The sequence below is a fragment of the Sesamum indicum genome, linkage group LG7 (assembly GCF_026168435.1).
Source record: "Sesamum indicum cultivar Baizhima isolate 11 linkage group LG7, ASM2616843v1, whole genome shotgun sequence".
NCBI classification, from domain to species: domain Eukaryota; kingdom Viridiplantae; phylum Streptophyta; class Magnoliopsida; order Lamiales; family Pedaliaceae; genus Sesamum; species Sesamum indicum.
This window is the reverse complement of record NC_142663.1, coordinates 7,369,426-7,395,413: the sequence shown is the minus strand read 5'-3', so window position 1 is coordinate 7,395,413 and position 25,988 is coordinate 7,369,426. Positions and strand designations below refer to the sequence as shown.

The window sequence follows — 25,988 nt, the reverse complement described above, 5'->3', positions numbered from 1 at the left end:
TTTTCAGCAGTTCTCCATCGTTTTATTCTAAGTAAGATCTGTTTTGACAGAGAACTAGCTGGGAGAAAAGGTAACATCCGTCATCATGTAGTTATGCACTCTTGTTGAACAAAATCAGCTGCATTGAACTCTATACATCCTTGTCCAAATAGAGAATTGAAAAAATTAGATGAATTCTCTTTAACAAATCTTTTTCTGTATGATCAAGAATCAGATCCAGCAAGTGTTTGAATAATTGTTGTGTGCCAGGGATCAGAGAGGTGCTGTATGAGATTGTCAACTGGGCCGACGTGTGTAACATTAGCTTGAACGAAGATGCCTAGCATGGCAACCATTGCTAGTCGTCCTGCACAAAAGGAAAATAAGTAAAATTTACCAGGAAAAGAAAGGTTAAAGGAAGAGGGAAACAGAGAATCATCAAGATCAGCAAGAACAACCATTTTTTATCTCTTTCAGCTTCCATTCATGAGCATTCTTTATATCTTTAGCCAGGCCAAGAGGATTTAGCAATGGGCCACCAGGATATCTGTTAAGTAGCAGATGAAACTTGAAATTTAAATCTCTTCTATGGTCAAATTAAAATTTTCCTTATATTTGCAGAAAACATATGGGAATCCACAGTAATTTTCAGTGGAAAGCACAGGGATATTAACCAACCAAGATGGAGATTACCCGGGTTCCAGCCCTTCCAGGGCAGCTTCCAACCCAAAGAAAGATCCCTCTTTTGCTTGAGATCCAGGATTTCTGAAATCCATGTATCTTTTGGTTTCAACAAAACTGCACCGCAATGATAAAGAGGACATAATACTAGCTTTCTCATAAAATGATGTTTCTGGTTGAGAATTTCTGTGCAACGGCATATACAAATATGAGAACATTATAGTAGTACCCCATCAACAGTAGCTGAACAACGAGTAGAGTTCTGGTGCTTGCAAAATCAAATTTGGTGGCACCAGCTTCAAACCAGACTGGCAAATTGCTTATTCCTGTTACACGCAGTAGCTGCAGGAAAAAGCGGTAAGAACAGAACCTCAAAAATACGTAGTTCATCTAGATGATCTAGGTTGAAAGGAGAGATCAAGAGATAGTTAACAGATGTTTCAGTATAGAGACATGCTGCATTTGTATTGAAATTTGTATTCTTGAAATAATCAAATCACAAGTTATAACAAGTATAACACAATAAACGAAATTTAAATTTGGAACTTATGTTTTTCATGACTTGCATCAGTCACAAGGATTCCAGCAACTCCAGCCATGGCAAACCGAGCATGGACCAGCTCTGCCTGGACATACCACTTCAAGCTTTCAGGATCCTCACCAAGTCCAAGGGGATCGAATCCAAAATCTCCAGCAAGTCTGCAAGAATACCATAGTGATGCAGATATAACAATGATCCAAACGTAAAGTTGGGTGAAAAAACATTAGAAAGTAATGCGAGAACAGGGCCTCACGTTCCATCAAGATAAGGTGGAGGGTCGAGGCCGGGTAGCCATGTGGGACGGCCCTGAGCTTTAACCACCACCCGGTGGCAGCGCAGAGTAGAACCATTTTTCAGAAGCCAGTTCGTCTTTTTCCCAAATGCTGCTCTGTTTATGCTCTTTCTGGCGAAGGGAGAGGAGCCAGAGTTCACCAGAATTTGGAGGCCTCTTGCCGCTGCAATTTCCATCTTTTTCTTGTTTGCTCAATCAAATTCTTGCCAAGTACCTGGCAAGAAGAGGATGCAAAACAAGGTCCACAATGCTAGTTTGGGTTAACTGTAAGACAAACATGATAGCACGGGCCCACTTATCCTTTTCCTTTGAGCCCTTCATTTCTTGTTACATGTCAATTACTGCAGTACTAGATTAAAACATTTTATTCAAATTATAACTCATGGGATTATGTAACTCAACTGCACAAGATATGTCCAGCTCCCCTAAAAGAGACCAGCTCTATTTCACTAATAGCTAGGTGCCATTTGAAAAATTTACAAACTATTCCTCTTGGATAGGACAATTTTGATTTTATTGGTGTGGTTATAAATAGGCTCGGGTAAAGCTTGCAGTGGCTGAAGTACAAAACACTGGACAAGTTCATAATTTGACCATCCATCAAATAACACAATAAGATTGCTAGGTGCAACCAATCACTGTCAATTTGGTTCGAAATAACAGCAGATACAAGTCAATCCTCTGAATTGACATAAGAATTCTATAAGGTACCACTAAGTTACGCGATATTAACCATTTAAGCCTAAGGTGGCACATGAAGAAGTAACTTTGTTCACATGTGCAATCGCCTGCTAGAAATGCTGAAGGAGCTAACTTTCATGGGGGTCGCCACCACCAGTGGTGCTTCAGGTGAGTCACTGACTGCAAATTTCTCATGCATGAAGCGACTGTCAACAATTGAGTCATCTTTCAGCACTATCTTGTAGCAGTAGCAGCTTTTCAAGCCCACTTGATTCTGATAACATTCATGAGACCCATCCTTCACCTGTTGGAAATTCCATATAACACTGAACTTGCCCACAGTGGCAACCAGGTGACGCTCCTGCTTCCCGTTCTCAGTGACCTGGGCAATTATGCAATATTTTCAAGAATTGGTGAATTGTAAGAAGAATACAAGAAAGGTCATGAAGTTTAATGCACAAGTAAACAAGAACAGAGCATAAGTAGCAGATAGCAACTCTACAACATATTAAGTAGAAGAATTTCCAGACCTTAATAGACATGAAAATGCAATTTACAAATGTTATTCTGTTTTCCAAAACCCTAGAAAGAAAATTTATAAATGCATATGATTTAGAAAAGGATCTGTATATCGACAGACATTAATTTTATTATCTCTGCAAGTTTAGAAAAATTAAATATGGACCTTGCAATAATAATCTTAGAAATTGCCTTCCTACAGTCTCACCACCTAGGCCACCAAAGTTATGGCATTGATGAAATAAAGTAGAAAGGAACTACAAATCCTAAATTCAAGATAAATCCATGCATTCCACACCCAACCAACTTTTTACCAGGTTTTTACCATCAATAATTTTGTGTAGCTTCTTTGAATTGACCAACCGCATAGAATGCATGATGGAATCTTCGGAGGTCACAAAAAATTAAAGTGGACAAGGGGAAAACCTAACCAGCCAGCCCTCATGTTTTTCATGCTACAAGTGTACAATTAAGTCAAGGCAACTTCAGACACCTAAGATACGCTTCACTATATATACAGCAAGATAAATAAATTGTGTGCTTGAAAGCATGCCATCATCACTAATGCACATGAGTGAAGATGCGACAAACAAAATCGGATGAACAACATAAAATAATTAAGCCCAAATGCATTTTCATCACACCTTTGGGGTGAACTAAATTCTGATTAAAACGGAACAGGATGAAGCGTCCAGACCATGACCGATATATAGGATTGCAGATTTGTATGAAATGTAATTGGGGAGACAGAGGTGCCTAATAGGCAAGGAGCTCTAAAGAAGCTAAATGGTTTATGGTATGTCCAAAATCAGTTTCTGATGGTTAGCAGGTATATTATTTACTAATGATGCTCCAGCTCTCAGGTTGTCCAAAACATTCAACTTATCCAAACAAAATGTGTGTAAACTGATTTCTCCAAAAGAATCAACACATGAGTTGCATATAGGCTGTCTAAAAGCTCTAACAACAGATAGGCTTAACTCCGTGACACAAAAAACAGTAAAATCCGCTAAATAAACAAAAAGAAAAAAGAAATAGAAAGGTATCAAAGAGACAACAAGATTAACAATTTAAGTGGAAATTAGTTAAACATGCTTGAAACATGACAAGATGCAAAATGGTTACATACCCATGAGAACTGAGCATTGCGGAACTTGTTTGCTCCAGCCATATGTGAATCAAGAGGATTCAGCTTTAACAATCTCGGAGCTGCAATCCTATTCCCCATTCGCCCGGAAAAGCCAGTCTTTGTCTTTCCATCTTTGTCTGTGAACAGACTGCATATGAGAATCAAGTAAGTATCAGTAGTCCCCAAAATCCATTTCCCGTCGAAGGTGACATCAACATGAGTAATAGGTGAACCAAGTCCAGGAAATGCAGTCTTTGCCTGCCTCATAGAACTGGTGGAGTACAACCTAATTTTTCCATCAAGCGACCCAACCACAATCGACCCATCACCAGTGGTTGCAAAACACTGAAAATTAGTTCCTCTGGAGAACTGATGTCCCTGGGTCCAGTTCAACACAGGGGTGCTCTCATTCACAATATTCTGAACAATTCCTCTGCGGTCACGCATATCCCACCGACATAACCTATTGTCGTCCAAACCCAAGAAAGTTGATCCTGAGGGGTCCATCTGAGCTCCTTTACTATCATTTGTGATATCTCTCATCGTAATATCAGCCCCATCCTTCTCAAACCTCCACTCACTCACAACTTTCCCAGTTTCAATATCAAGCTGATGCAAACCCTTGGAATGTGGTTTCGATTCGTTCATAGGGCTCATGAGAAGCATATTAGTCTCAGCTTTCATAAGCAAAGCCTTCCTGGGAGTCGAATAACTGGCATTAGCACCTCTCCTCGCACTCAATTTCCCATCATCGAACTTGACATAAATGCCCTTCCCTTGAATTCCATGATTATAATTCCTAACAACCTGAATCCCTGAATCACTAACCAAGAAACTATTATCCAAAGCACCCAATGCTAAGCTCTGTATAGCACTACCATTAGTTGCAGCCTCCTCAAACTCCTCAGTCAAATCATGGCCTTCTTTTAATGGAGTTTTGGTGGGTGGAGTCCTCATCAACTTCTCCTCTGCATCCTCCCACATGGAATCATCAGCAGCCTCAGGGTTCGCCCACCCAAGAAAATCCTTCCCGTAAACCTTCAGCTTATTCTCATCATTAGCTTCATATCCATAAGTATTCTCGAACAAACACTCCTGATAAGTCTTAGTAAAACTATCCCACTCTTCTGGGCTGAAGAACTTAATCGCCCAAACCCCGTTGGCAACGAAATCCACTCGCCTCTGTTCCTTAAACGCCTTCAGTTGCAAATTCTCATCAATCTTCGCCCTGACTTTAGACCCAATTTTCAAAACCCACCAGGAATTCGGGTCAGAACCTTCTTCATTCTCATAATCATCATCTTCTTCATCATCGGAAGCCGTCTTAACAAATGCATAAGGAACGTGCTTCTCAGCCACCATCCATTTGGAATTCGCAGTGTGCCCGCCAACGTGGAGGTAGAGCTTCACCGCATTCTTCAGATTCGAGCCATTTTTATTGTTATACTTGAGTTTGAGTGCTTTGAGCCTTGCCTCAACTTCATCGAGCGACGACGGCGTTTGAGGGTCGGTGCGTTTGTGGTCGGAGGGATGTGATGATGGGGTGCCGAAGGTGTCTTCAGATTCGGATTCCTGATGGGTGGTCTCCTGGGATTCGGAGTCGGACTCAGTGTCGGAGAGCTCTAAATCTTCTCGGCTGTGGTTGGCTCCCATTACGACGCGTCGGGGGAGCGTTTGAGGATCAGGGGAAGAGTCGGAGAGTGAGAGAGAGGAGCGGGAGTATGCAAGTTTTGAAATTTGGGCGTTTGAGTTTTAGGGTTTGCAAGTGGCGGATATTTGAATTCAAGCTTTGCAGATCAAACAGCTTCAACGGATAGCTTCCAATTGAAATAAAATTTAGTATAGATATTATTTCTCTATGTATATAATAAATATTTTTCTATATTTTAAAATTTATTATAAATAAAAATAAAATATACAATATATATTAATTGAACAGATAGATTGCACATAATTCCTTTATGTTATACAAAATTAATTAAAAATTCACATGTGATAAAGGTATATGGCAAATTTTTTATATTTTTTGAAATTATACGCGTTTACCCTTGCATTAGTTGTACTTAACGATGTTAAAATTTTTACTGCATTATCCATTATGCCCTTATTATAATAATCACTTATTTTAAATAATTACAAATTGAACTATTCAAATTTCAAATAATTTTTAATTTATTTTAAACTTATATGCATACGCATATTTTACACCCACATTATATAATATATAATAAAAATATATATATATATTACATATAATATGAATGGGCGGCGATGGCCACCACCTCTGTAGGTGGCAACAACAATGTTGCCCAAAATTTAGGCGATGACGATCACCTAGAGAAGTGGGTGGCCACATCTTCATCCTACGAAGGAGGTCACATAGGTTGGCCAATGACACGGTACTAGCGAATTATGTTTAAATTTTTTTAATTTTTTATCCACAAAAGAATATTAAGTAATTTATCCTAATTGGACAATAAGTTAATGTAAAATTTGAAAAGTTGAATAAATTAATTATCTTATTAGTTAATGAGTATTTTCAGAATTACAAAGTTGGTGCACCAGGCGTCAAAACCATCACTTTGTGCCTGTTGCACTTTTTTTCTTTATAATAGTATAGATATTGATTTTCATTTCGTATAAAACGCTACATGAAAGTTTATATTTTTTATTGAATTTTAAAACTTATAACTTTGGTTGCTCATATAAAAAGTTTGATGGAGCATTAAGAATGTGTTTGGGTGAAATTATAATTTTTTTAAGATATCTTATAAAATATTTTTGTAAAGTACTTGATAATTTTTTAAAATATAAATTTACAACATCTAAAAATAAAACATTAAAAGACACAAAATAATTTGATTATTGACACTATCCTAAGTTAATAAATAAATTATTAAATAGTCAATTTGAAACCAATCATACACACAATCACAAATTACACAGAATCCATTGCAGAAAACCTCTAAAAGAAGAGAGAAACGTGCTGCAATATAAAAGAAGAGAATGTGATAAAGTTTTTCAACTTTTATATTTAATAATTAGAGGTAAAAGTGACTATTTATAAATCAAAATAGCTAAATCAGTCATAAAAATGGGCGAGTGAACAACACTGCGCTCTTTCCCTTTTTTTTTAAAGAATTTTTATTGTCATTTCCCAATATTTCTGGGAAATTTAAATTTATCCCTAAAGAAAAGGATTAAATACCTGACAAAAATACATCTTGAACACTTGCATAAATAAAAAATAAGAAATTATACAAATGGTCCTAAGATCCATCAAGCGTGAACCTAAGCATTTAATAAATATTGTTAATATTTAACTTTTTTAGATTTATTTTTAACTTGTATATTAAAAATTAATGAGGTAGATTTTTTTTATTTTATTTCGAAATTAGATAATTTTTATAAAATTATTCAAATTTTTTACTTTTTGTACCTGAGAAAATGGAGAAAGAAAAGAGAATATTTATTTTAAGTTAACCAATATATTATTATGTTCATAAGAGTTCAAAATTTTCATTATTTATATGAGATAATTAAATCATATTTACACAAAAAAAAAACAGTTCTTTTTCACCGAAAAAAAGAACTAATTTGATAATTTTTTAAATTAACTAATTTACCTTTAAAAAAATCAAAATCCAACCACATTTCATCTAAAAATTATCAGAGGGACCCAATTGAGATGAAATTAAAATTTATGAATATTAAAATCAAGAAATGAACATAAAAGACTAAAATAATTTTAAATACTAACTTAAGGAACCAACTAACTATTTATTTTAATTATATATTTGCATTATATACTGCATGTGCAAAAAAAAAATATATCATCAATTTTATCACATATGGTGACTAGTGTGCATATATTGTATAAAATAATATAATAAAACTTGAAATAAAAACTTCAATCCACAATATAGCACATAAACTCATAAATCCCATGCAGAAATTAGGAATAGTAGAGGCCTATTATTACTGAGGAGAGGCGTCTTGAGAATTTTTACACAGTGGAGTGTCCCTTCCCCATAATATCAGATTTTTTAGGGGAAAAACGCAATTTATATTGGTGATATAAAAAAATGAGTAAACAGAAACTTTGTGAAAAAGAAAAAAAGCAAATTTTTTTAATTAATGGTTTAGATAGGGGATAGATGTTTTTTTTTCACATAGTTTTTTTTTGCTTATTTCACATATCACAGGAGGGTAATTTGTAATTTACTCCAATTTTTTTTTAGTGACAGATTTAAGCCTCTAACAAGTAGTATCCGAGCTGGATTCCTACTAACAAAGTGGGAATCTATATGTTATGTTCGATATAGGGCTAGAACGTATGTAGATTGGGTGGGGGAGAATGTTACAAGTTTTTTTTTTTGGGTAAATGTAAGTTTCATTAATAAAACTAGATTGTACAGTACAACAGTGCTCAACTGGTGGTTTCCCCCTCGCAGTCCAAGGGATACGCCATAATCTATATAACGCACATGAACACAGAACGAGATAAATTAACACTGATAATCATCTGTCTAATATCTTCCACAATAATGGTGGCTATTATATTCGGTGGTCGCTCCGTATGCTCAAAGCGTCTCAAATTTCGTTCCCTCCAAATGTGGTAAATGCAAGCAGCCAGGAGTGCACGATAAGCCAAGTTAATCATATATTTTCCTCTCCATTTCCTTGCAGTCCACTCAACATCCCGTGACCACTCTCTATTAGGCCATTCAAACCGAAAAATTCGCCGAATCGCTGTCAGGCAGCTTCTAGCATAACGGCATCGAAAGAATAGATGAGTATGTATCTTCATTGCATTGTAAAAAATGTTATAAGTTTTTCATTCCACAACAAGACGGAGTCCACCCTGCACAAGGGTGTGCGCTACAAATTTGCCATTTCATTCTTAGAGCGGAATCCATATATGAGTGTCTGATGTAAGTCCAATTAAGAAATCCCAACCTACGTAACAACGTGGATTACAAGTTTCTCATTCTTGATGAATAAGGACAAGGTCCATAATAGGTATCCCTCCTAATTAGTAATCGATTTAAACTCCCTAGTCAACTTTATTTCATTTGTTGAAAATTTGTAGTAAGTAGTATAATGACTGCAACAATCTTCCAAATAACGCAGGAAAAACTAAGAGCATTAAGTGTCTATGAACACAATTTCATTGAACTCAATCATATCATGTTCAATACATTCTGCAACTTATTGAAGTGATGTTCTTACCATGCATAACTTCCCTTGCTTTGCATATACATATTTCAGGCCTGTTTCTCCCAAACAGCATAATCAATTCCAGAGGCAGCAACCTGAAAATCTGGTGGAATCAGGTTTCCAAGATCCATCTTCGGCCCGATTTTCGTTATGATTCTATTGTCAATCTTTGCCACATAGAGATCAGCGTCAGCAGCCAAAATCTCCACTTTGCTCGTCTCTGTTATGCCGTTCCTTGCCCTGATCGCGCTTAGTTTGGATATTTCATCCTTCTTACCCCAGTCGAAGAAGTGATCATAGAACTGTAGAGAAAATTGAACAGTTCAGTCAGACGAAGTGAAAATTACAGCTTGCAAAGACGACGAGCTAGGCAATTACCACTGATGGAATTCCAGGATGAGTGAGAATGTAAGCATATCCTTGTGAGACTTTATCTGCAGGGAATGGCCATATGTTCTGTGTCGATCCAGTGTCATGATTGTCGATAAATGTAACAGCATTCTTCGGTAATATGCCGATCAGTCCAGGAGGATTACCATTGGAATCCTTCAGTCTCCAGAACTCCCCTCCCACAGCAGCCTGGAGGATTCCCTTTGTGGTGAAATCAAAAGCTGTGACTTTCCCTCCTCCGCTCTGTGTCCACTGCGCCAGCTCGTTCCGATGCCTGTCTTGATTGTATTCCAGCTTTCCATCACTACCGTACGCAAGAGAATTCCAGAGCTCACCAACTGCAAAATCTGGATTACTGTTTTCCATGTAAATCTTGGTGATGCTGGGGGAGTATCCCTTGACAAAGTCTAATCTCCAACCATCAAACCCGATTTCATTCTTGAGCCAATTCAGCCAGTCTGACAACTCCTTTTGCACCCTTGGATTGAGATGATCAATGTCAGGAGCAGCATCATAGCCATCTCCTGAATCAGGATTCCCTGTGCCATCAGAATACTTGATGTCGTCCTTGCAGATGAACGACGGTCCCCAGTCAAGACGGTCGTCGGGTGTTCCTCCTTCGAAAATGCAGTATATTCCTCTTGCATCCATCTTCTCTGCTGTTCTGTGGTTTATCACAATATCGGCAACAGCCTTGATGCCGTTGTCGTGTAATGCCTTGATTAAAGTTTTCAGCTCCGCCCCATTTCCATATTTGGATGCATCAAGATCATACAGCCTGCCTGGCAGATAACCTGGTACAATAATGTGAATTATGAAACTCCTAGCAACAGAAACAATCCATCTCGAAACTGAATTTTGATGTTCTAAGCAATTGACAGACAGCAATTGAAGAAAACAGAAAAATGAATCTGATGAACAAAAGTGCTAGTCACCTTGAGGTGCAGCTGATTGTGAGGGTGGAGGGAGCCAAACATGAGTCACCCGAGCACTAGCTATGTCTGGTACAACGTTAAGAAGCGAGTTATACCATCCTCCTTTCCTGCCGCTCGACTCCCAATTGAATCCCTTATCCCACAGAAAACAAGCAAACACCAAATGATCATCACGATACGTTCTGACGGATACAGCTTAAGCTTTTAGATGAGGTAGTTATTCAACACCAGCACACTGGAATCAGACAATAATAACACACAATCATACATGAGAGTTGTCTACATACCTGAAACAATAAGGTAGGAGCTGCAAGAGAGGGGAACAAAGCAAAAGCGAGATAGAGACAAGAAGCTAGAGGAGCTAGAAAAGTAGTCATAGTTGATTTTTCTTCTTTGGCTATGACTTGGAGACAACTATATGTATGATAGAAATTGGAGAGCATAAATATTTCAAAATTCTAAGAGTGGAGAAAACTAATTTGTATTATCTTCTAACTTCACATCTTACAAAAATGATGGATACATGGGTATTTATAGGTGATACCCAAGATGTATCTTACACACATTCATGAATCAAAATTAACTCAACTACTAAATTATGTATTGACCAAAAGTTCAAAGATCATTCATGCATTCTCCAATGTTTATCCAAAATTTATTTACAAATTTTGACTAATTATTTAATTAATCTAGTTTATATTTTCAACAATGTATAGGTATATATATTCACTTATCCTATAAATTTTCAAGAATTGGTGTAATGATGACTATGTAAATATGATTTTCTTTTGTTAGAAAAACAAAGTTAGCTCAGTACAACTCTCTTAGGGATGCTTTTTCGACATGCCTTTACTAAACGTATGGGGCACGAAGTTATGATTTATACTTTACCTATAGGGATAATTATATTTACACTCTTAATTTATGATTTATTTACATAAATTACTCATATTTTACATAATTATAGAAACAACTCATTACAGCAAAAACCGTAGTTTGTATGATAATATTAATATGCCTGAAGTATATGTAGTTTTTCAAAAAGCAGAGTGGTTTGTTTAATAATATTAACATTTTTAATAGGTGTATGTTCAATTTGGCAAATGATTGAGGTAATCTATGTAAATAAAGCATAGATCAGTGGTACATACTGGAGATGATCGAACAAATGATGTGACTCCTGGGCAAGAATTTTCATCAGTCAATCCTCTGTTTCTACTTGTCAATATGAAACGTTGGAAAAACTTGGATCTTGAACAGGAAACGGACTTTTTTATTTTTCATGTATCTAGCAGAACGCGGGCCAGTTGGAACTATTCCAGAGACTTGGGACAAGTATTCAGCGCTCAAAATTCAGCCAGTTTATATGCAATTGAATGGGGACAATTCAGCGATGGCAAAACGGGTCGGAGCTCGTTAACCAGATTGGAACCACCCAATGAATTAAGGGTTGGTTCCGAGAATTCTGGGTACGGTAAGGGTTGGGTCGGACCCGTTGGCATAAGTTGAAGGAGGGTTGCTGTGAAGCGGAAATATGCATCTAATGAATTGATACTGATCTAAAATATATAAATAGTGTCCCATGAACTACACATTCCTGTTACCGGAATGCCATTATAGCTATCAAGATGATGAAATCGGCATGTTTCTGATGTATGGAACAAAAGCCTATTCATCACTATGCGGTGTAACACAGAAATTATTGGCTTCTCACGTGCAACAACTAACCATCAGAGTTTCTTCCACTACTAAAGATGCGAACTGAGGGAACTTCTGTAAGGATCTGGGTGTGGCCGGTTAGCTGATATAGATTTGGGCAAGAATTCAAGAAAGAACTTGGTAAGATGCAAGTATTCTTGGAACAACTTGGCAGCCACAATCAAAATCCTAGCCTTAGCTCACATACATACAGAATGATATGGCACTTCATTCATAACTTATGCGCTTGCTGTCTCAACCTACATCTTATGCAAGCCCCTGGAAACAATAGAATGCTTGTGGTCACCAACCACAAGCGATGCCACAGGAAAGAGTGGGAGATTGACAGGATTTTGAGAAGAGATTCCACTGTTCTTACACTGTTTTTTCCTTTTAGTTTAACCCCAGACAGTAGAAGTTACAAGGAAGCCGAGGATCAGTGATCAAGAGAGACTTTGGTCCAAGCCTGTATGAAATAGTAGACTTGATTCTTGGAAGATCAATTCACCATATACCTTGATTTTAGACAGAAAAACGGAACACACATTTCCAGTAGAAAGAATTGACATAGAAACAAAAATAGTTTGAGGGCAAGCCGACATGAGATTTATGCTTCCAATACCTGAAGTAAGCGAGCATTTTATAAGAATGTGTTGCATGAAAATAGAGCCTTTATAAGAATACGTTTTCATATGCAGGAAATTTCAGCTACAATATAACCAATCTGAACACCGAAAAAGGTCAATATCCTCAACTCGGTAACCTTTTAGTCCACAGTACCCTTACTGCTGCTCACATCTTTGACGGCTTGGGGAAAATGTCCGGAGTAAATTTCTGAGCTGCACTAATACTACCCTTGATCTTCATTGCACCCCTGCATTTATCCAAACACATTGATTGAACTTGGTTCAAATAAAACAAATTTCAGATATTGTTGAGTTGGAACAACATGGCACCTCATGAAAGCAATTTGAGGGTTCATCTTCCCAGTAGCAACCTTAACAAAATCGTCATCAGTGAATGAGAAAGTTGCATCTGGCTTCCCGTCTTCATACGTCCCTATGGTATTAGGTGTTCAACTCTTCATCAAACTTTGAAATAGTAGCAAACTTGAAGTAAATTCTTAACTGTTCATGCTCAATTATCATACTTGACAATTAACGAGCAGGTCTAGTTATTTTCAGATTCTGGATTAGTCTTCGAATATTCTAGTTACTTACCAAGGCAGATTGGGGGCGAAGCACATTACATGAACTGTTTCATTAGATTGACCAAAAACAATGTTAGTCATGTAATTACACCATATATGTTAGTCACATTGATATCTACTTCAACACGTCTTGCCCTATTTGCTATGATTAAATATTCAATAACAGTACTAGAAACTCCACCCATTGCCCATCCTCCATCCTCAGCTTCAAATCTTGTGTCAGCCACTACAGTGCTGCCTTATAAGAACACCTCAAACACTCAATGACAGTTCAGTCAACTAATAGTCTGCAGCAAAAAATCCTCAACATTTTTTTTTTCTCTAATAATCACAATCATAATCACCAACTGTCTGCTACTTCAAACAGGGTCTCCATCATTCAAGCATAATTTATTGAATCGCCTGTCTACATGGTTCATATGACATAGAACTGCATTTTCTCACACAGTTGCAACCAGAATCAAGTTTAACGAAGTATTATTCCAGCATACAACAAACAAAATCAATCATTTCATTTCTGCAACAAAAATAAAAGTTGATCAGAGTCAAGAAATAAACCTAACCTTCTTTAACCTCTCCTTTCTTCAAATCAACCACAAAAGACTTCTCATTAAACCCAATTTTCTGCGAATTGAGAACAGAAAATCATATTTAAAGAAAAGAAAACCCCCAAATTTAAAACTAAACCCGTTAACTCAACACCAAACACAAATAATCAAACACGCCGAAACAATCACTCATAAGAACGCCAAAACCAAACCTTAGGAGCAATATTGATTTGATAAACGAGTCCAATTTTCTTAACAAGCTGTTTCCCAGCATCGGTCGACATATGGAGCTTCATCTGCTCCATGATCGCATCTGACTTCAACAGAGTAGAGCTCGCCATGCCCAATTTCCCAGTGATGGCACGGTGGAATCCACCAGGGGGGCTTCTTTAATTCACGAAAGAGAGAGTATAATCAAACTAATAATCGAGAAAGGGAGGGAAGAGTAGGTGAAATGTGAAAGTATGATGATGTAGATGGGCTATAAATGAAGGTAATGGATAGGGTGGCGTGGGCGTTGGGTATGGAGGTGGACGGAGTGTTTACTGCCACCGGCACAAGCACGCAACTCTAGCCAAAAATGTTACAAAAATCAATGCTTGCCGACTATTTCCTCCTAATTTATGTCTATACTTGATGGGGGAAACTCCAATTTTAATGCAAAATACTGGAAATACCCTTAATGAAAGGTATTTTCGTCATTAGAAGGCTTAAGATTCGTGCATTCGGAAGGCGTGTTCGGTAGTCCACCTTCTAACCCATTTTATGACTGAAGACCCCGACACTCGAAGAGTCGTCCGATCAGGAAGCAGTTTCCTTCGATAGCAACACGTAGTGCAAACAACAGTATCTATATAGGTCTTATAAATACCTCAACACGCTATATTTTGAGGTAACTAGCATTAGATATTTTCGGCCTACATTCTTCTGTTCGCATATTTTTACCTCGAACAACTCTAACTTGAGCGTCGAAGGGTTGTTATAGGGAACGAACCCGATGAGACTCACGTTCGTGTTCTATCCTCACGACCCAATCACTAAATCTTGAAAGAGTATGCGACATTGATCGAGATAACAACTCGAGGTCGCATATTTCGAGCGAGATCAATACTAATATAAAAAATAAAGGTACTTCTCACTTATGAACACCCCTTCTAAAACTATATTATTTTTTATTTTTTTTTGAGTGTGTGAATAATAATCTTAAGTTAATTTTAAATAATTTATTTAATTTTGTGAAATGTGACATTTGTTTATATATTTTATTTTTATTTATAATATAATATAAAAAATTATCACATCATACAACCCTTAAATATCACATGTGTACTACATGTGATGTTTTTTTTATAAAAAATTTGGTGAAAAAAATAATTAAAAATCGCAAAATACAAAATTTCATAAAATTGAGATGGTAAGTTGATAAAAAAAATTATATATTAAAGTGTAAAAATAATTATAATTTGAAGGGCAAAATGTAATTATCCCTTTCAGTTAAGTTGGATAATTTAGAAAAATTGAAAATGAAATAACATTTCAAAAAATTTAATACTCTCCTTTCCGAATATTTATGGTAAGAAAAATTTAATATTTCCTACCTCATTTATTGCTTGAGGTCGCCTACTTTCCATCTTGAATTCAAATTGACTTGAGCGTCGAATGGGGCTAACATGCTTGTTTCTTCTTAGGAACCATTTTGATATTTTGGACTTATATAGCGAGCTCAAGCACCAGTATTGAAGAATTCGAATCAAATCTACAATGGAGTTTTTTATTAAGATAAAAATATAGTAATATAGTAACACCTTATATATTTTATTATAGTAATAAAATATATATTTCCGTAAATTAACAAAAAAAATATTTTAAATGTGTGTCAATTTTTGTATATAAATGTGTATGTGTATGTGTATATGAATTTTATGTATATTGAGGATGTTTTGTAAACTTATCTATGCATTGCTACAAAAATATCATTTTATTGCCACAAAAATTGTCCATCCCAATTTGCGCCGGTTATTGCAATGGTTTTGTGACAATCACGTCATCTTTGAAATAGAGTGGTCCGACGTACCGATGGATCGCCTGTCGCAGAGTCCGTCGTAAAATTGGATTTAGTCTATTGTTGTTGGAAAAACTGTCCTAGTTATTTTCCCGTCCTTATTTCGAGATGGAATTTTACGAGGGATAATAATAATCGCAACTTTGTGAATTTGCGAAGAAGTAATTACACGATCAAGGCAAGTAAGTCCATCAGTCCACACAATTGTCCGTGCACCAGTAGAAGATTCGGCAGTTACTGCGTGCCCTACTTCTCCTGCAGAACTCAAAATGCTGCCAAGATATTAGTATTTTGATTTCGTACGAAGAAGTAAAATAAGTCAATTTGTAAAACTAACATAATATCTCTGTGTACTTTTAAGATAAAATAATTTATTTCTTTACACAGGAAAGTAATTGCTTCATGCTATTTTCTTATATTGATGGTAATTTGCTCATTTACAATATTATAAGGAGTAAATTATGTTAAATTAAAAATTAAAAGGACATCAAATATGGATCATAGATTTAATTAAAATAAGACACTGGCCGTAGATTAATATCGATAATTATCAAGTAAATTGTCTTCAAACAATGGCTAATTTCCATTGCATAATTAAACAATAATAAAAAGAAAAAACTAGCATAGGCAATACAACTTAGATAGGGAGTTTTTACCAATACAACGAAGAAGTTTAGAGGCGTTTCTGATATATTAACATAATTATGGGGCTGATTGCAATAAATGATTAAAGCCTGCACTACAACAACCACTGAGTAATAATCGTCGCCTCTGTCCTCTCTCTTATCCAAAACTCTCTTTTGGTCATCGCGCGGAATTGAAGGATCCCGGTAAGCAAAAGTTTCATCAAACTCTGCCATCTTTTAATATTGCTAAGTTCAGTTGATCTGATTTTCCTAAGTTTAATCCCATTCAATGCTCTACATTATGTTTCTTGATCGTAATCTGTTTTTTCGGTGTTTGGTTAGTGATTATTGTGTTGAAGTAATGCCATTTTCTGCTAAACTGCTGCTGCTGCTACGTGTTTAGTTTCTTCAGTCTTGCGTTCCGATCGAGGACGAAAATCTGTTTGTTTCACTTGTTAACTTGTCGTTTCAAGAAACTCTACGTGTGAAGTTTAGTGAACTTTTGTTGACATGTGAATTGCTAATTCGTTATGCTTGTTTGTATGCTTTGTGAGTCGTTTATGGACTTCAAATTCATCAATAAATACTTTGGACTTATTATTTAAGTACTCATGATCCATTTGAATTACTTTGTCATTTGAAATCCTTAGCTCGAAACCCTTTTCTGCATATGAACCCTTCAATTCTACCTTATGTAATTCGAGTTGAGAAATTATCTTTGTTGTTTGGAAAATTCATATTCATATATATATATATCGATATATGGTAAATTACAATGAGATTCCTAGATTTCATCATAATTATGAATACTCCTTATTGTTTAAAAAATTACCAATATTCATGATTTTAATGACCGTCAAACAACTAGTTCAATCTATAAGCCTTCTTTAGGTTTTCCGTCATTTTTTTTATGGTGAACTGGTCAAAATGTCATTATGGAATATAAATAACAATTTTCTTATTTTTAAAAAAATTGAAATTTTTTTATGGACTTAGTGGTTTTTTTTTTTACAATTTTTCAATTTTTTTCATCCATCACGTCTGATTTGTTTTTTACATTTTTCTAATTTTTTATTAAAAAGGAGAAAAACAACAAGGCTCAGTAACAATTCCAGACCTCCTTTGAAAAATTACATAATTAAATCAATGAATATGGAGTATTTGTAATTTTTCAAACAATAACGGGTATTTATAAAATTACGCCAAACCTCAGAGGAACTCGTTGTAATTTATCCTATATAAAACTACAAGCACATAAATTCAAGGTTTATGATGGGTGAAAGAATCAAAGGCAACAAGAAGTGGAGTGCGAGGTGTAAGATGCTTGCTTAATTATTATACAGGATAAATATATACGTATAAGAAATGCATTATAGTCCTTGATTCTGCTGGTTTAAAGAAATATATCCAGTTGCTCTCTAGTGAGTAATATGAAATGTAATGGTTAGTAGTGACTTTGGATGTTGACTTCTTTTGTTTTTGTACTGACTACTTTCGTTCTTACTTAAACTGTGCAGAATGGTTCTCAGGATGAATGAGCAAAAGGCCTAAAATTTGTAATTTATCCTAAAAAATATTTGAGATTCTGCTTCATGAAATCTCATTCTGAGGCGAGAATTGAACTTTCAGTTCTTTGGATTGTTATTAACATGATATGCATTGATTCACATGTACAAATAATTGTCTTTCTTGATGTACATTGGTTTTCTTTAAACAGCTTGCTCATTGAAAGCTCGGAAGAATCTGTTATCCTGGTTGCCATCTCGATGACAGTTAAAGCTTGTAGATATAATTTCCAGAAGATGATACGAAGTATTCATAAAAGAACAGCTGTCTACTCTATTCTAAAGTTCTGCAATGAGACCCTCTAAAGCTGCATGTATGGTGCAGGCTCTGCTGTCACTTTCTGCATTACTTTATCATGCAAAAGCAAGGAATTCTTCATCAGAAAGCGCTCTTCAACTTTGTGACAAAAACCAATGGTCAAATCGATTTTGAGCATACCATGGGATTTGGCAATTTATTTTTGGACACAAGCATCACAAAGTCATGCCAACTGAAGGCAAGAATTCAATGCCTAACTGGAAGTGCCATTCCCATGATGAAGGTAACTTCTGCGTTAAAATTATCTAAAATCAAGAGTACGCTGGATGAAAATGTTGAAGAATTATCTGATGATGATGATGAGCTCTGTCCTGTCGATTGTGTAAGAGAGTTTAACACAGATGAGGAATTTTCAAGGATTCTGGAAAAGGCCAAAGAATCAAACGCATTAGTTGTTGTGGATTTTTATCGAACTTCTTGTGGAAGCTGCAAATATATAGAACAGGGCTTTATGAAACTATGTAAGGGGTCTGGAGATCAAGAAGCTCCTGTTGTCTTTCTGAAACACAATGTGAGTATGTGCAGTTGGTTTTTTGTTTGGTTCATACAAACTTAACTTATTAGCTTTATTTGATTGTCTTTTTCTTTACACTTTTGATTTTTTATATGTTCGCAGGTTTCATGTTTTAAATGTTGAATCTGTTGGTCTTTTAATTGCTGTAACTCTGTTAATAGTTCCTCATTAGAAATTCTTTGCTTTTATCACTTATATAAAGTATGCCCAATGTTCTTATTTTCAGTGAACTGCTGCAGGTACTTGATGAATATGATGAACAATCTGAGGTTGCTGAACGGCTCCGAATTAGGGTAAGTTACATTATTTGCTTTCCTCTAATATACAACTCCAGGAACTCGTGTGGAATTTTATTCTCTCTTTTTTCCTCTAGGAATAGCTGCTAGATAACGAATTTACAAACAAGAATGTAAAGCATTCTTTGCTCAATTACCCAATTTTCATTGAAAAGCAGAATGTAAAAATATACATCCTTCAATCATCTCATGCTAGTCGAATTTCTATAGAACCTAACATAGAAAAGAGGTTTTCCTTATGAACTTTCAGATTTCAGTCCAAGACTTGCAGAATGCCTGAAGTTTCTTGTTTCAATTTTTAACCTTTATTCGTTACTTTTGCCTACAACTGCATGTTGATGAATGATAAAAGTACAAAACGTTATCTCTGATCTAAACTGATTTGACACAGACTGTTCCGCTTTTCCATTTTTACAAAAATGGAGTTCTATTGGAGGCATTTCCAACCAGGGATAAAGAGCGAATACTTGAAGCCATTCTTAAGTACACAGCTTCTGCTCCTCAAGAAGTTGAGTCGACTTCCTAATGTTTATAGTTTTGGCTTTACTGTTATAGGACCGTAGTGATACTCAAACATAGATGATTTTTTCACTGTCACTTGCATCTGTAGGATAGTGCTGTTGAAACTTAAGACAAAGAAACATTGTATATGAACATATCAGTTTCATGAGTTGTACTATTAAAACAACGATGTTATCAGAACCAGTTATACTTGCATTTCTGGGAAAAAGACATTGAGTAAAACCCGATCATTTTCTTGAATTGTAGATGGGAAACATTATCTTGAGCTTTGGTACTTCTTGTGAAGCATCTGAACTACTTACTACCTTGAGCAATTGTAGAATAGCTGTGTAATCCTTTTTAAACTTCCTTGAACATAGTATTTTCCAGAAACCTGCTATGGCATTATTGTCTGAATTATGGCATTATGATAGGATTCGTGCAGAAAATATGTTGCATCAGTCTTCAAGATTGAGATAATAAGCTGTAAAAAATGCAATATGGACAACATATATAGTAACTATGCTAAGGTATTCATACAAACCTATGATTTTCAAACAATATACAGAACTTGCTTAATGTATTTATAGATCTCAATACAATATACTTTTATATTGTTTATGGATATATATTAGTGTTAAATATTGTACAACGAGGCGACATTGCATGCATTACGATTTTTGAGGAAGCGACCACCATATATGTTGGATTCTCCTCTACGTGAATATTAACATTATTTGAAAATGCAATTTATAGCTATGGATATTTGATTATTGGGACTATTATTGAGTCCAATTCGGACCGGTTCATTATTAATTATGATTCAATGCAATTTAATTCATGTGATATTATAAATGAGCAGATTATCTCTTTATAAAAAAAATAATAATTTAACATCTGTTTAAAAAGGTAAATTGCTTTGTTTTAGAAAATATAGAAGGGTTAATTGCTAATTTATTTTTTTTATAGAAATTAATTTATTCATATACAATATCATTGACTTGGCTTGCTTCTTTTTATTATTAATTATAGGACTGAAAATGCAGAAACCCACATAATTAATGTCACGCGAGTTCCTATTGAACCTTCATTCCCTCCATCAATCACAACTCACCACATGCTTCTCTGTAACCCTCTCAACACAAATATTATTTTTACGGCTGTTTTGGGTTTTATGTCACACAGTTATATTGTGAATTGATATCGCATTAATTAGCGATTTTATAAACTAAAAATATAACTAGATTAAATTATAATTTGAAAATGAAGTCGTATTCAATAAACGTGTGAATATGACATTAATATGTAACATAATTGTGCGGGAAAAAAAAAATTATGCTTTCACGGAGCAACATAATAGTGGTCTTGAGACAAGGTGGCCTCAGACACATGGAACAACATTTTCCTATCTATAAAACGACGTGTAAATTACATTGTCATTCATTGATGTTAAGTCTAATTATATGAATAACCCCTCTTTTGTATGGAATTATAGGTACACCCTCTAAGAAATTTCATTGTAATGTACCTAGTAGGTGTTTTGTATAATTTTTTCCACTATTTGTAATTACTTCTACGTACAACTTCAAGAGGTGTAATTATAATTTTACAAAAGACAAATAATATTTGAGTAATTGAATGTAATCTCAACAAAAAATTACCCTAAACTAATGAATTTATTTGATATAAAGTTGACATGTTAAGCCATAGAGTTTGAGATCATGGATTCCAACTCCACCGAACGTGTGATGTTTGTCTCACATTTGAGTTTATTGTAATTTATTTCATAATATTTAGTTATATTTTATGTATTAATCAAATTATTGTATTGCTTAGTTATTCAATCTATTCAAATATTAATGTATGATATGATTATGACTTCTGTTACAAAAAAAAAATACAAAATACAAAATTAAGCCAAAGCATAGAGGACCAACTGGTAATTTTCTCATTCAAAATTCTCATAAGACCACTCCCCCAGAACACTTAAAAAAAATATTTTTTTTCGTTATTTTTTTCATAATTAAAAGTAAAAAATTATAATAAATATATATTATATATAATTGACCAGTATTTTTTTAATGTTTTGATATGTCAATAACTATCTTATCACATAACTTTCTTTTCTTTATGAATTCCTGTTTTATCTCCATTGCTCTCTTTTTTCTCTTCCCAACTATTTCTTATCATTTTTTATTTTCTCGTTCTATTATTTATTTTAAACCATTCCTTATTCACGCATTAGGATTTTTTTCATATGTATTCATATATAATCACTCACACACAAGGAATGTGCAACACACTCTCAGAAACGATTAACCACAGATTCACAATGGCTATTGGCTGTTAATTCGTCATGTCAGGCCAAAACATCGCCGCAACTAAAAATCATTATAAATATTTGGACAAAAAGCTAAGAATCATGACAAATGCTTTAACCATAACTAAAATCATTTGCAAATGTTGTCCGATCGTGCTAAACAAGACCGAACCCAACTGGTCTATCATACTAATTTGATGTAATATTTAACTCCAAGTCATATGTAAAGTAAGAAATAAATTCATTTCTATTTTCTAGTAGTGAAATATAAATGATACAATTCTTGAGGGAGGACATAAATGGAATTCTCCTCTCTTGATCTTAATTTAAAGAAGCTAGGAGATGGAGGAAATTGAAAGAGATGCCCTAGGTGAGTTCTTGATGAGGGCAAAATGGGAAGACAAAAAAAAAACAAAGAAAATGAAAAACAAAGTTTGGTCAAGAAATGTGAGATGAGAATGGTGGCTGGAAATGTTTGTCCAAATCTCTGCAAAATCTGGCTGGAAGGCCATGCAATGGGACTGGAAATGGACTGTACTCAATTCCACTCTCACATCCAACCAATTCATACCTACACCCACAATCATCAATCACTTGTCGATTAATTATTGGACAAGAAAGTCACGCAAGGACTGAAAATAAAAAAAATTATAACTTATAGAATGCAATGTGAGAAAATTATAACAAATAAGACAAAATTAAAAACGAGCCTAATTTATGAGATTAAAAATGTGATTTTCCCCTAACTGTACTATGCATCCGTGGTTTGTTTCATTATTTCTTGATTCTAACTTTTAGAAAACTGAATTTTCGACAACTTGGAACCACATTTTCAGGTTAGAAGTGATGAAAATGTACCTGAAGTGAGAGGCTAAGTGGTGCACCAAAATGAGCATCTCTAGCTTGGCAAGTTCGTTGCCCGGGCAGGCATGCACTCCACTCCCAAATGGCATAAACGTGTTGGGTCGCAATGTACCCTACAAATCATACATATATACATATGTTCATTAACATTGTCAATTCTCTTGATATGTAAGAAAATCAAGAGAATACAAATTAAGGAATAAACCGATACGAGGTAGTAACTTGTGCCAAACATTGAAGAGTTATTACCGGGACTGGGACTTAAAAGGGCACGCACAACATGTTGTTGAGGGCTTGTATGGAAAAATAAAAGACGGTCATGTACCTCAAACCTGGTCGGATCAAACTTTTGAGGATTGGAGAATAATTCTGGATTTTGATGAATATTCCTGAACAAGGGCATGACTTTCCATCCTTTCGGAATAAGGTATCCTGATGCAATAACACAGGAATTTTCAGTTCCTAGGTATTTTAAGTGGTCTTATTTGCATGTGGAATCTGCATTTCTCTTAAGTACACATATATTTATACACACATATAGAGAGAGAGAGGGAGAGAGAGAGATTTCACCTTTATATTCTACATCTGCTACTGCCTCTCTGAATGTGAAGGAGATAATGCTAGCCAGTCTTAAGCTCTCCAAAATCACCTGATAACATTATCAATCACCAAGACTTAAACTTGTCAACATTATTGTTGAACTTGCATGCAAGTACAATTCTTGTCTGTTCTTACAGCCATCAGCCATATAACCAAACATCACTACCTTGTAAGTAACCGGCATTTTTCTTGTCTGATACCATGTCAAATGGCTCCTCCCACTGCCATTTGATTGGTAGATTGCCTTCTGTTCAGCCTGCACGCCGACATTTCAAAGATCAAACCCGATCCCCTAACGTAATAATAGGCCCTCTCGACGATCCCTAGTAAAATTATAATTTTCATTTTGAGCGTGACAGTACTCTTAGTCCACCTTTGATTTCAATTCAACAATGAAGAACATTAATTTTTGTACAAAATATTGCACATTAAGGACATCTGCATAGCCATAAACTACCAATTTAATTGAAAAATGGCCAAGAAAAGAGTTTAAAATGTCAGACTAACATGGTATTTTCCGGCCAAAGACAAATGTCCTCAATCGACATTTTTTCTTTAGAAAAAGTGTTATCCTTCATGGATAAGTTGAATTCAAGTTTACCAAACATTCCATTACCCCATACTTATAGGACAAAAATTACAATTTTCTAAAATACCTGGACATCTTCCAGAAGCTTCGGGCTGTCGTGGAGGTATTTGATGATCCATGTCATGGCACTGGCAGTGGTGTCCTGCGCAGCAAAGAGTACTCCAATTATGTTGTCAGCAATTTGATCCTCAGTTAGGACATCCCCCTTGTCATCTTTGTAGTTCAGCAGACAGCTCAAGAGATCCCTCTCAAGTAGCTTCTTCTCCTTCCTTTCCCTAGTTATGTTATTCAGAATTTCACTTAGCCTCTTCCTTGCCTTCAATAAGTAGTATCCATATATCAGCTTACAGACGCTATAAGAAATACGACTTTTGTCATGGCAGATTGCCATAACATAAAGTGATCAAATACTGCAGTAATTAACAACAGTTTCACAACACCAGTTGACAGTTTTTTGTTACAACGAGACCAAAACATTAGTCATAGTTAGAAAGAATGACAAATGTATTTTCCTCGTACCTTCAACGCCTTTCGATATCGGGTGCCTGGTAAATTTGTTGGAAATGAATTGTACCCTCTTTCTACTATGGTGTAGTTCTTGTGTAATTCTTCCTTGTAATGGGGCTCTAGATGGCCAAAAATAGCCAGTATACCGACTTCGAAAGAAAGCTGTTTTTCATGGAGAGGAAACTAAGGTTGGCAATTGTAAAAAAATACTATATAGGACAATTCTCATACAAACCAGGTATGTAATTCAAATCTGGTTTGGGCTAGAATTTCAGACAGGGAAAAGGCTGTCATTAGTAAAAACATGCATGTTTGAAGTAAGTAACTAGCCTTTATCATCTCATGGTAAGTGTTGATGACTCGGCCATGATCAGCCCAAGAAGTCAATGCAGAAAGTGTTAGTGCCTCAATGTCCACCACCAGCCTACGGAGGACCTCCGGGCACAACGAGGCCTGGACGAGTTTCCTCAGGCGCTTATGGTACTCGCCCCCGTGAAAAAAAAGGGCTGATGGCCCGATCAAGTTCTCCTTACTCCTCGGATACGTGGGCTTGAACAAGTGTGCCTGAGTCACCAGGACGAACCGGGCTGCCTCCGGGCTGGCCAACATGACACAAGGACAACCTAGTATGTGTGTCTTGAAGATTTCCCCGTACCTGGAAAGCAAAATCATGAACCAAACGTTGCAAGAAAAACGTCGGAATTCACCTAAAAAAAGGGCAGAAGATGGATCAAATTCAAAACCTTTTATGTCTGGAGGAGAGAAAGACATTGGGATGTTGAGAGTAGAGCTGGAGGGTTTCTCCAATGGAGGGCCATCCCATTGAGCCTGGAGGAAGTTTAGGTTTCTTTTCTTGCTGTTTTCTTCTTTTATTACTATGATTTAGACAGCTTAGTAGTGTGATCGCACATGTAAGAAGAGTGAGGAGAAAGATGAAAACAGGCGCAAGAAACGGACCCTTGTCCATATTTTTGGATCAAGCTAGCACGCAGTAGTGTGTGTTCTTGATTTGTTGTTGTTCTTACAGAATGTTTGAGGAATCCTAAATCGTTGTACATGGAAGAATGCAAGAGTTGATGGGTATATATAGGGGGGAACAAGGATGGACGTGGACAGAGAGGGGTCCCGGAAGTTTCATTGCATGATACTGATCGATGTCCTTGCTCTATTTGCCATATGTATCTACATCTATCTACACTACTTAGGAATACGTGCCGATATTCTATTTCAAATTTTATTGCAAGATTAATGTTGTGTTTTCTAAAATAAGTTTGAAATTTATGGGTTTGAGTCTTATCATATGTGGAGTTTTTATCTCATTGTATGTAGATTTATAGCAATTTATTTCATAACTTTTAGTTATATTGATGTATTGATCGAATTGTGAAAAAATATAATTTAT

At 35.6% G+C, this 25,988-nt stretch overlaps 6 protein-coding genes across 11 annotated transcripts; 1 reads left to right on the top strand and 5 right to left on the bottom strand.

Moving 5' to 3' along the window:
- Window positions 1-101: 101 nt before the first annotated feature.
- On the bottom strand, window positions 102-1,752 carry LHCA5 (photosystem I light harvesting complex protein 5). The gene is made up of 6 exons (XM_011085544.3): window positions 1,455-1,752; window positions 1,227-1,359; window positions 890-1,002; window positions 673-777; window positions 438-526; window positions 102-346 (listed from the first exon to the last, which is right to left on the bottom strand). The coding sequence occupies exons 1-6, from the start codon at window positions 1,667-1,669 to the stop codon at window positions 204-206; spliced, it is 798 nt and encodes a 265-aa protein (XP_011083846.1). The 5' UTR covers window positions 1,670-1,752; the 3' UTR covers window positions 102-203.
- A 320-nt stretch (window positions 1,753-2,072) lies between these two features.
- On the bottom strand, window positions 2,073-5,636 carry LOC105166251 (Vacuolar import/degradation, Vid27-related protein). Its single transcript, XM_011085543.3, has 2 exons — window positions 3,823-5,636; window positions 2,073-2,556 (listed from the first exon to the last, which is right to left on the bottom strand). The coding sequence occupies exons 1-2, from the start codon at window positions 5,473-5,475 to the stop codon at window positions 2,266-2,268; spliced, it is 1,944 nt and encodes a 647-aa protein (XP_011083845.1). The 5' UTR covers window positions 5,476-5,636; the 3' UTR covers window positions 2,073-2,265.
- Window positions 5,637-8,202: 2,566 nt separating this feature from the next.
- On the bottom strand, window positions 8,203-10,886 carry AMY1 (alpha-amylase-like protein). Of its 3 annotated transcripts, none has more exons than XM_011085542.3 (5): window positions 10,655-10,886; window positions 10,368-10,500; window positions 9,421-10,226; window positions 9,055-9,344; window positions 8,203-8,588 (listed from the first exon to the last, which is right to left on the bottom strand). In XM_011085542.3, the coding sequence occupies exons 1-4, from the start codon at window positions 10,808-10,810 to the stop codon at window positions 9,090-9,092; spliced, it is 1,350 nt and encodes a 449-aa protein (XP_011083844.1). In that variant the 5' UTR covers window positions 10,811-10,886; the 3' UTR covers window positions 8,203-8,588; window positions 9,055-9,089. The 3 variants fall into 3 exon arrangements, with proteins under 3 accessions (XP_011083844.1, XP_020551171.1, XP_011083843.1); XM_020695512.2 differs by having other exon boundaries at window positions 8,203-8,585; XM_011085541.3 differs by lacking the exon at window positions 8,203-8,588 and having other exon boundaries at window positions 8,976-9,344; window positions 10,655-10,885.
- A 1,832-nt stretch (window positions 10,887-12,718) lies between these two features.
- Window positions 12,719-14,427, bottom strand: LOC105166248 (sterol carrier protein 2). The gene is made up of 4 exons (XM_011085540.3): window positions 14,036-14,427; window positions 13,839-13,899; window positions 13,022-13,124; window positions 12,719-12,939 (listed from the first exon to the last, which is right to left on the bottom strand). Exons 1-4 carry the CDS (start codon window positions 14,162-14,164, stop codon window positions 12,858-12,860), a joined length of 375 nt encoding a protein of 124 aa, XP_011083842.1. The 5' UTR covers window positions 14,165-14,427; the 3' UTR covers window positions 12,719-12,857.
- Window positions 14,428-16,582: 2,155 nt separating this feature from the next.
- Window positions 16,583-19,967, top strand: LOC105166247 (Thioredoxin superfamily protein). Of its 4 annotated transcripts, XM_088882708.1 has the most exons (6): window positions 16,659-16,715; window positions 18,029-18,121; window positions 18,229-18,323; window positions 18,402-18,906; window positions 19,149-19,202; window positions 19,597-19,967. In XM_088882708.1, the coding sequence occupies exons 4-6, from the start codon at window positions 18,433-18,435 to the stop codon at window positions 19,729-19,731; spliced, it is 663 nt and encodes a 220-aa protein (XP_088738834.1). In that variant the 5' UTR covers window positions 16,659-16,715; window positions 18,029-18,121; window positions 18,229-18,323; window positions 18,402-18,432; the 3' UTR covers window positions 19,732-19,967. The 4 variants fall into 4 exon arrangements, with proteins under 4 accessions (XP_088738835.1, XP_088738833.1, XP_011083841.1 ...); XM_088882709.1 differs by lacking the exon at window positions 18,029-18,121 and having other exon boundaries at window positions 16,583-16,715; XM_088882707.1 differs by lacking the exon at window positions 18,029-18,121 and having other exon boundaries at window positions 16,583-16,715; window positions 18,229-18,906.
- A 2,283-nt stretch (window positions 19,968-22,250) lies between these two features.
- LOC105166246 (abscisic acid 8'-hydroxylase 4) lies at window positions 22,251-25,632 on the bottom strand. Its single transcript, XM_011085538.3, has 9 exons — window positions 25,330-25,632; window positions 24,917-25,241; window positions 24,599-24,748; window positions 24,147-24,395; window positions 23,657-23,746; window positions 23,461-23,539; window positions 23,216-23,322; window positions 22,885-23,003; window positions 22,251-22,597 (listed from the first exon to the last, which is right to left on the bottom strand). The coding sequence occupies exons 1-9, from the start codon at window positions 25,551-25,553 to the stop codon at window positions 22,465-22,467; spliced, it is 1,476 nt and encodes a 491-aa protein (XP_011083840.1). The 5' UTR covers window positions 25,554-25,632; the 3' UTR covers window positions 22,251-22,464.
- Between the last annotated feature and the right edge of the window lie 356 nt (window positions 25,633-25,988).

Bases quoted from the DNA above. Each gene is read 5' to 3' on its own strand.
- LHCA5 (XM_011085544.3), bottom strand. From the start codon at position 1,669: ATGGAAATTGCAGCGGCAAGAGGCCTCCAAATTCTGGTGAACTCTGGC. The intron at 1,360-1,454 runs GTGAGGCCCTGT...GTATTCTTGCAG, and splicing joins CCACCTTATCTTGATGGAAC to ACTTGCTGGAGATTTTGGAT. The intron at 347-437 runs GTTGTTCTTGCT...CCTTTTGTGCAG, and splicing joins GCTGAAAGAGATAAAAAATG to GACGACTAGCAATGGTTGCC.
- LOC105166248 (XM_011085540.3), bottom strand. From the start codon at position 14,164: ATGGCGAGCTCTACTCTGTTGAAGTCAGATGCGATCATGGAGCAGATG. The intron at 13,900-14,035 runs GTTTGGTTTTGG...CTCAATTCGCAG, and splicing joins AAATCAATATTGCTCCTAAG to AAAATTGGGTTTAATGAGAA. The intron at 13,125-13,838 runs GTTAGGTTTATT...CTAATACCATAG, and splicing joins GAAAGGAGAGGTTAAAGAAG to GGACGTATGAAGACGGGAAG.
- AMY1 (XM_011085542.3), bottom strand. From the start codon at position 10,810: ATGCTCTCCAATTTCTATCATACATATAGTTGTCTCCAAGTCATAGCC. The intron at 10,501-10,654 runs GTATGTAGACAA...CTGTGGGATAAG, and splicing joins CTCCTACCTTATTGTTTCAG to GGATTCAATTGGGAGTCGAG. The intron at 10,227-10,367 runs GTGACTAGCACT...TTATTGTACCAG, and splicing joins ACAATCAGCTGCACCTCAAG to GTTATCTGCCAGGCAGGCTG.
- LOC105166246 (XM_011085538.3), bottom strand. From the start codon at position 25,553: ATGGACAAGGGTCCGTTTCTTGCGCCTGTTTTCATCTTTCTCCTCACT. The intron at 25,242-25,329 runs GTTTTGAATTTG...TTTGCTTTCCAG, and splicing joins CTCTCCTCCAGACATAAAAG to GTACGGGGAAATCTTCAAGA. The intron at 23,747-24,146 runs GTATTTTAGAAA...GTCGGCGTGCAG, and splicing joins AGCTTCTGGAAGATGTCCAG to GCTGAACAGAAGGCAATCTA.
- LOC105166251 (XM_011085543.3), bottom strand. From the start codon at position 5,475: ATGGGAGCCAACCACAGCCGAGAAGATTTAGAGCTCTCCGACACTGAG. The intron at 2,557-3,822 runs GTATGTAACCAT...ATAATTGCCCAG, and splicing joins GCAATGCTCAGTTCTCATGG to GTCACTGAGAACGGGAAGCA.
- LOC105166247 (XM_088882709.1), top strand. From the start codon at position 18,433: ATGCAAAAGCAAGGAATTCTTCATCAGAAAGCGCTCTTCAACTTTGTG. The intron at 18,907-19,148 runs GTGAGTATGTGC...GAACTGCTGCAG, and splicing joins TTGTCTTTCTGAAACACAAT to GTACTTGATGAATATGATGA. The intron at 19,203-19,596 runs GTAAGTTACATT...GATTTGACACAG, and splicing joins CTGAACGGCTCCGAATTAGG to ACTGTTCCGCTTTTCCATTT.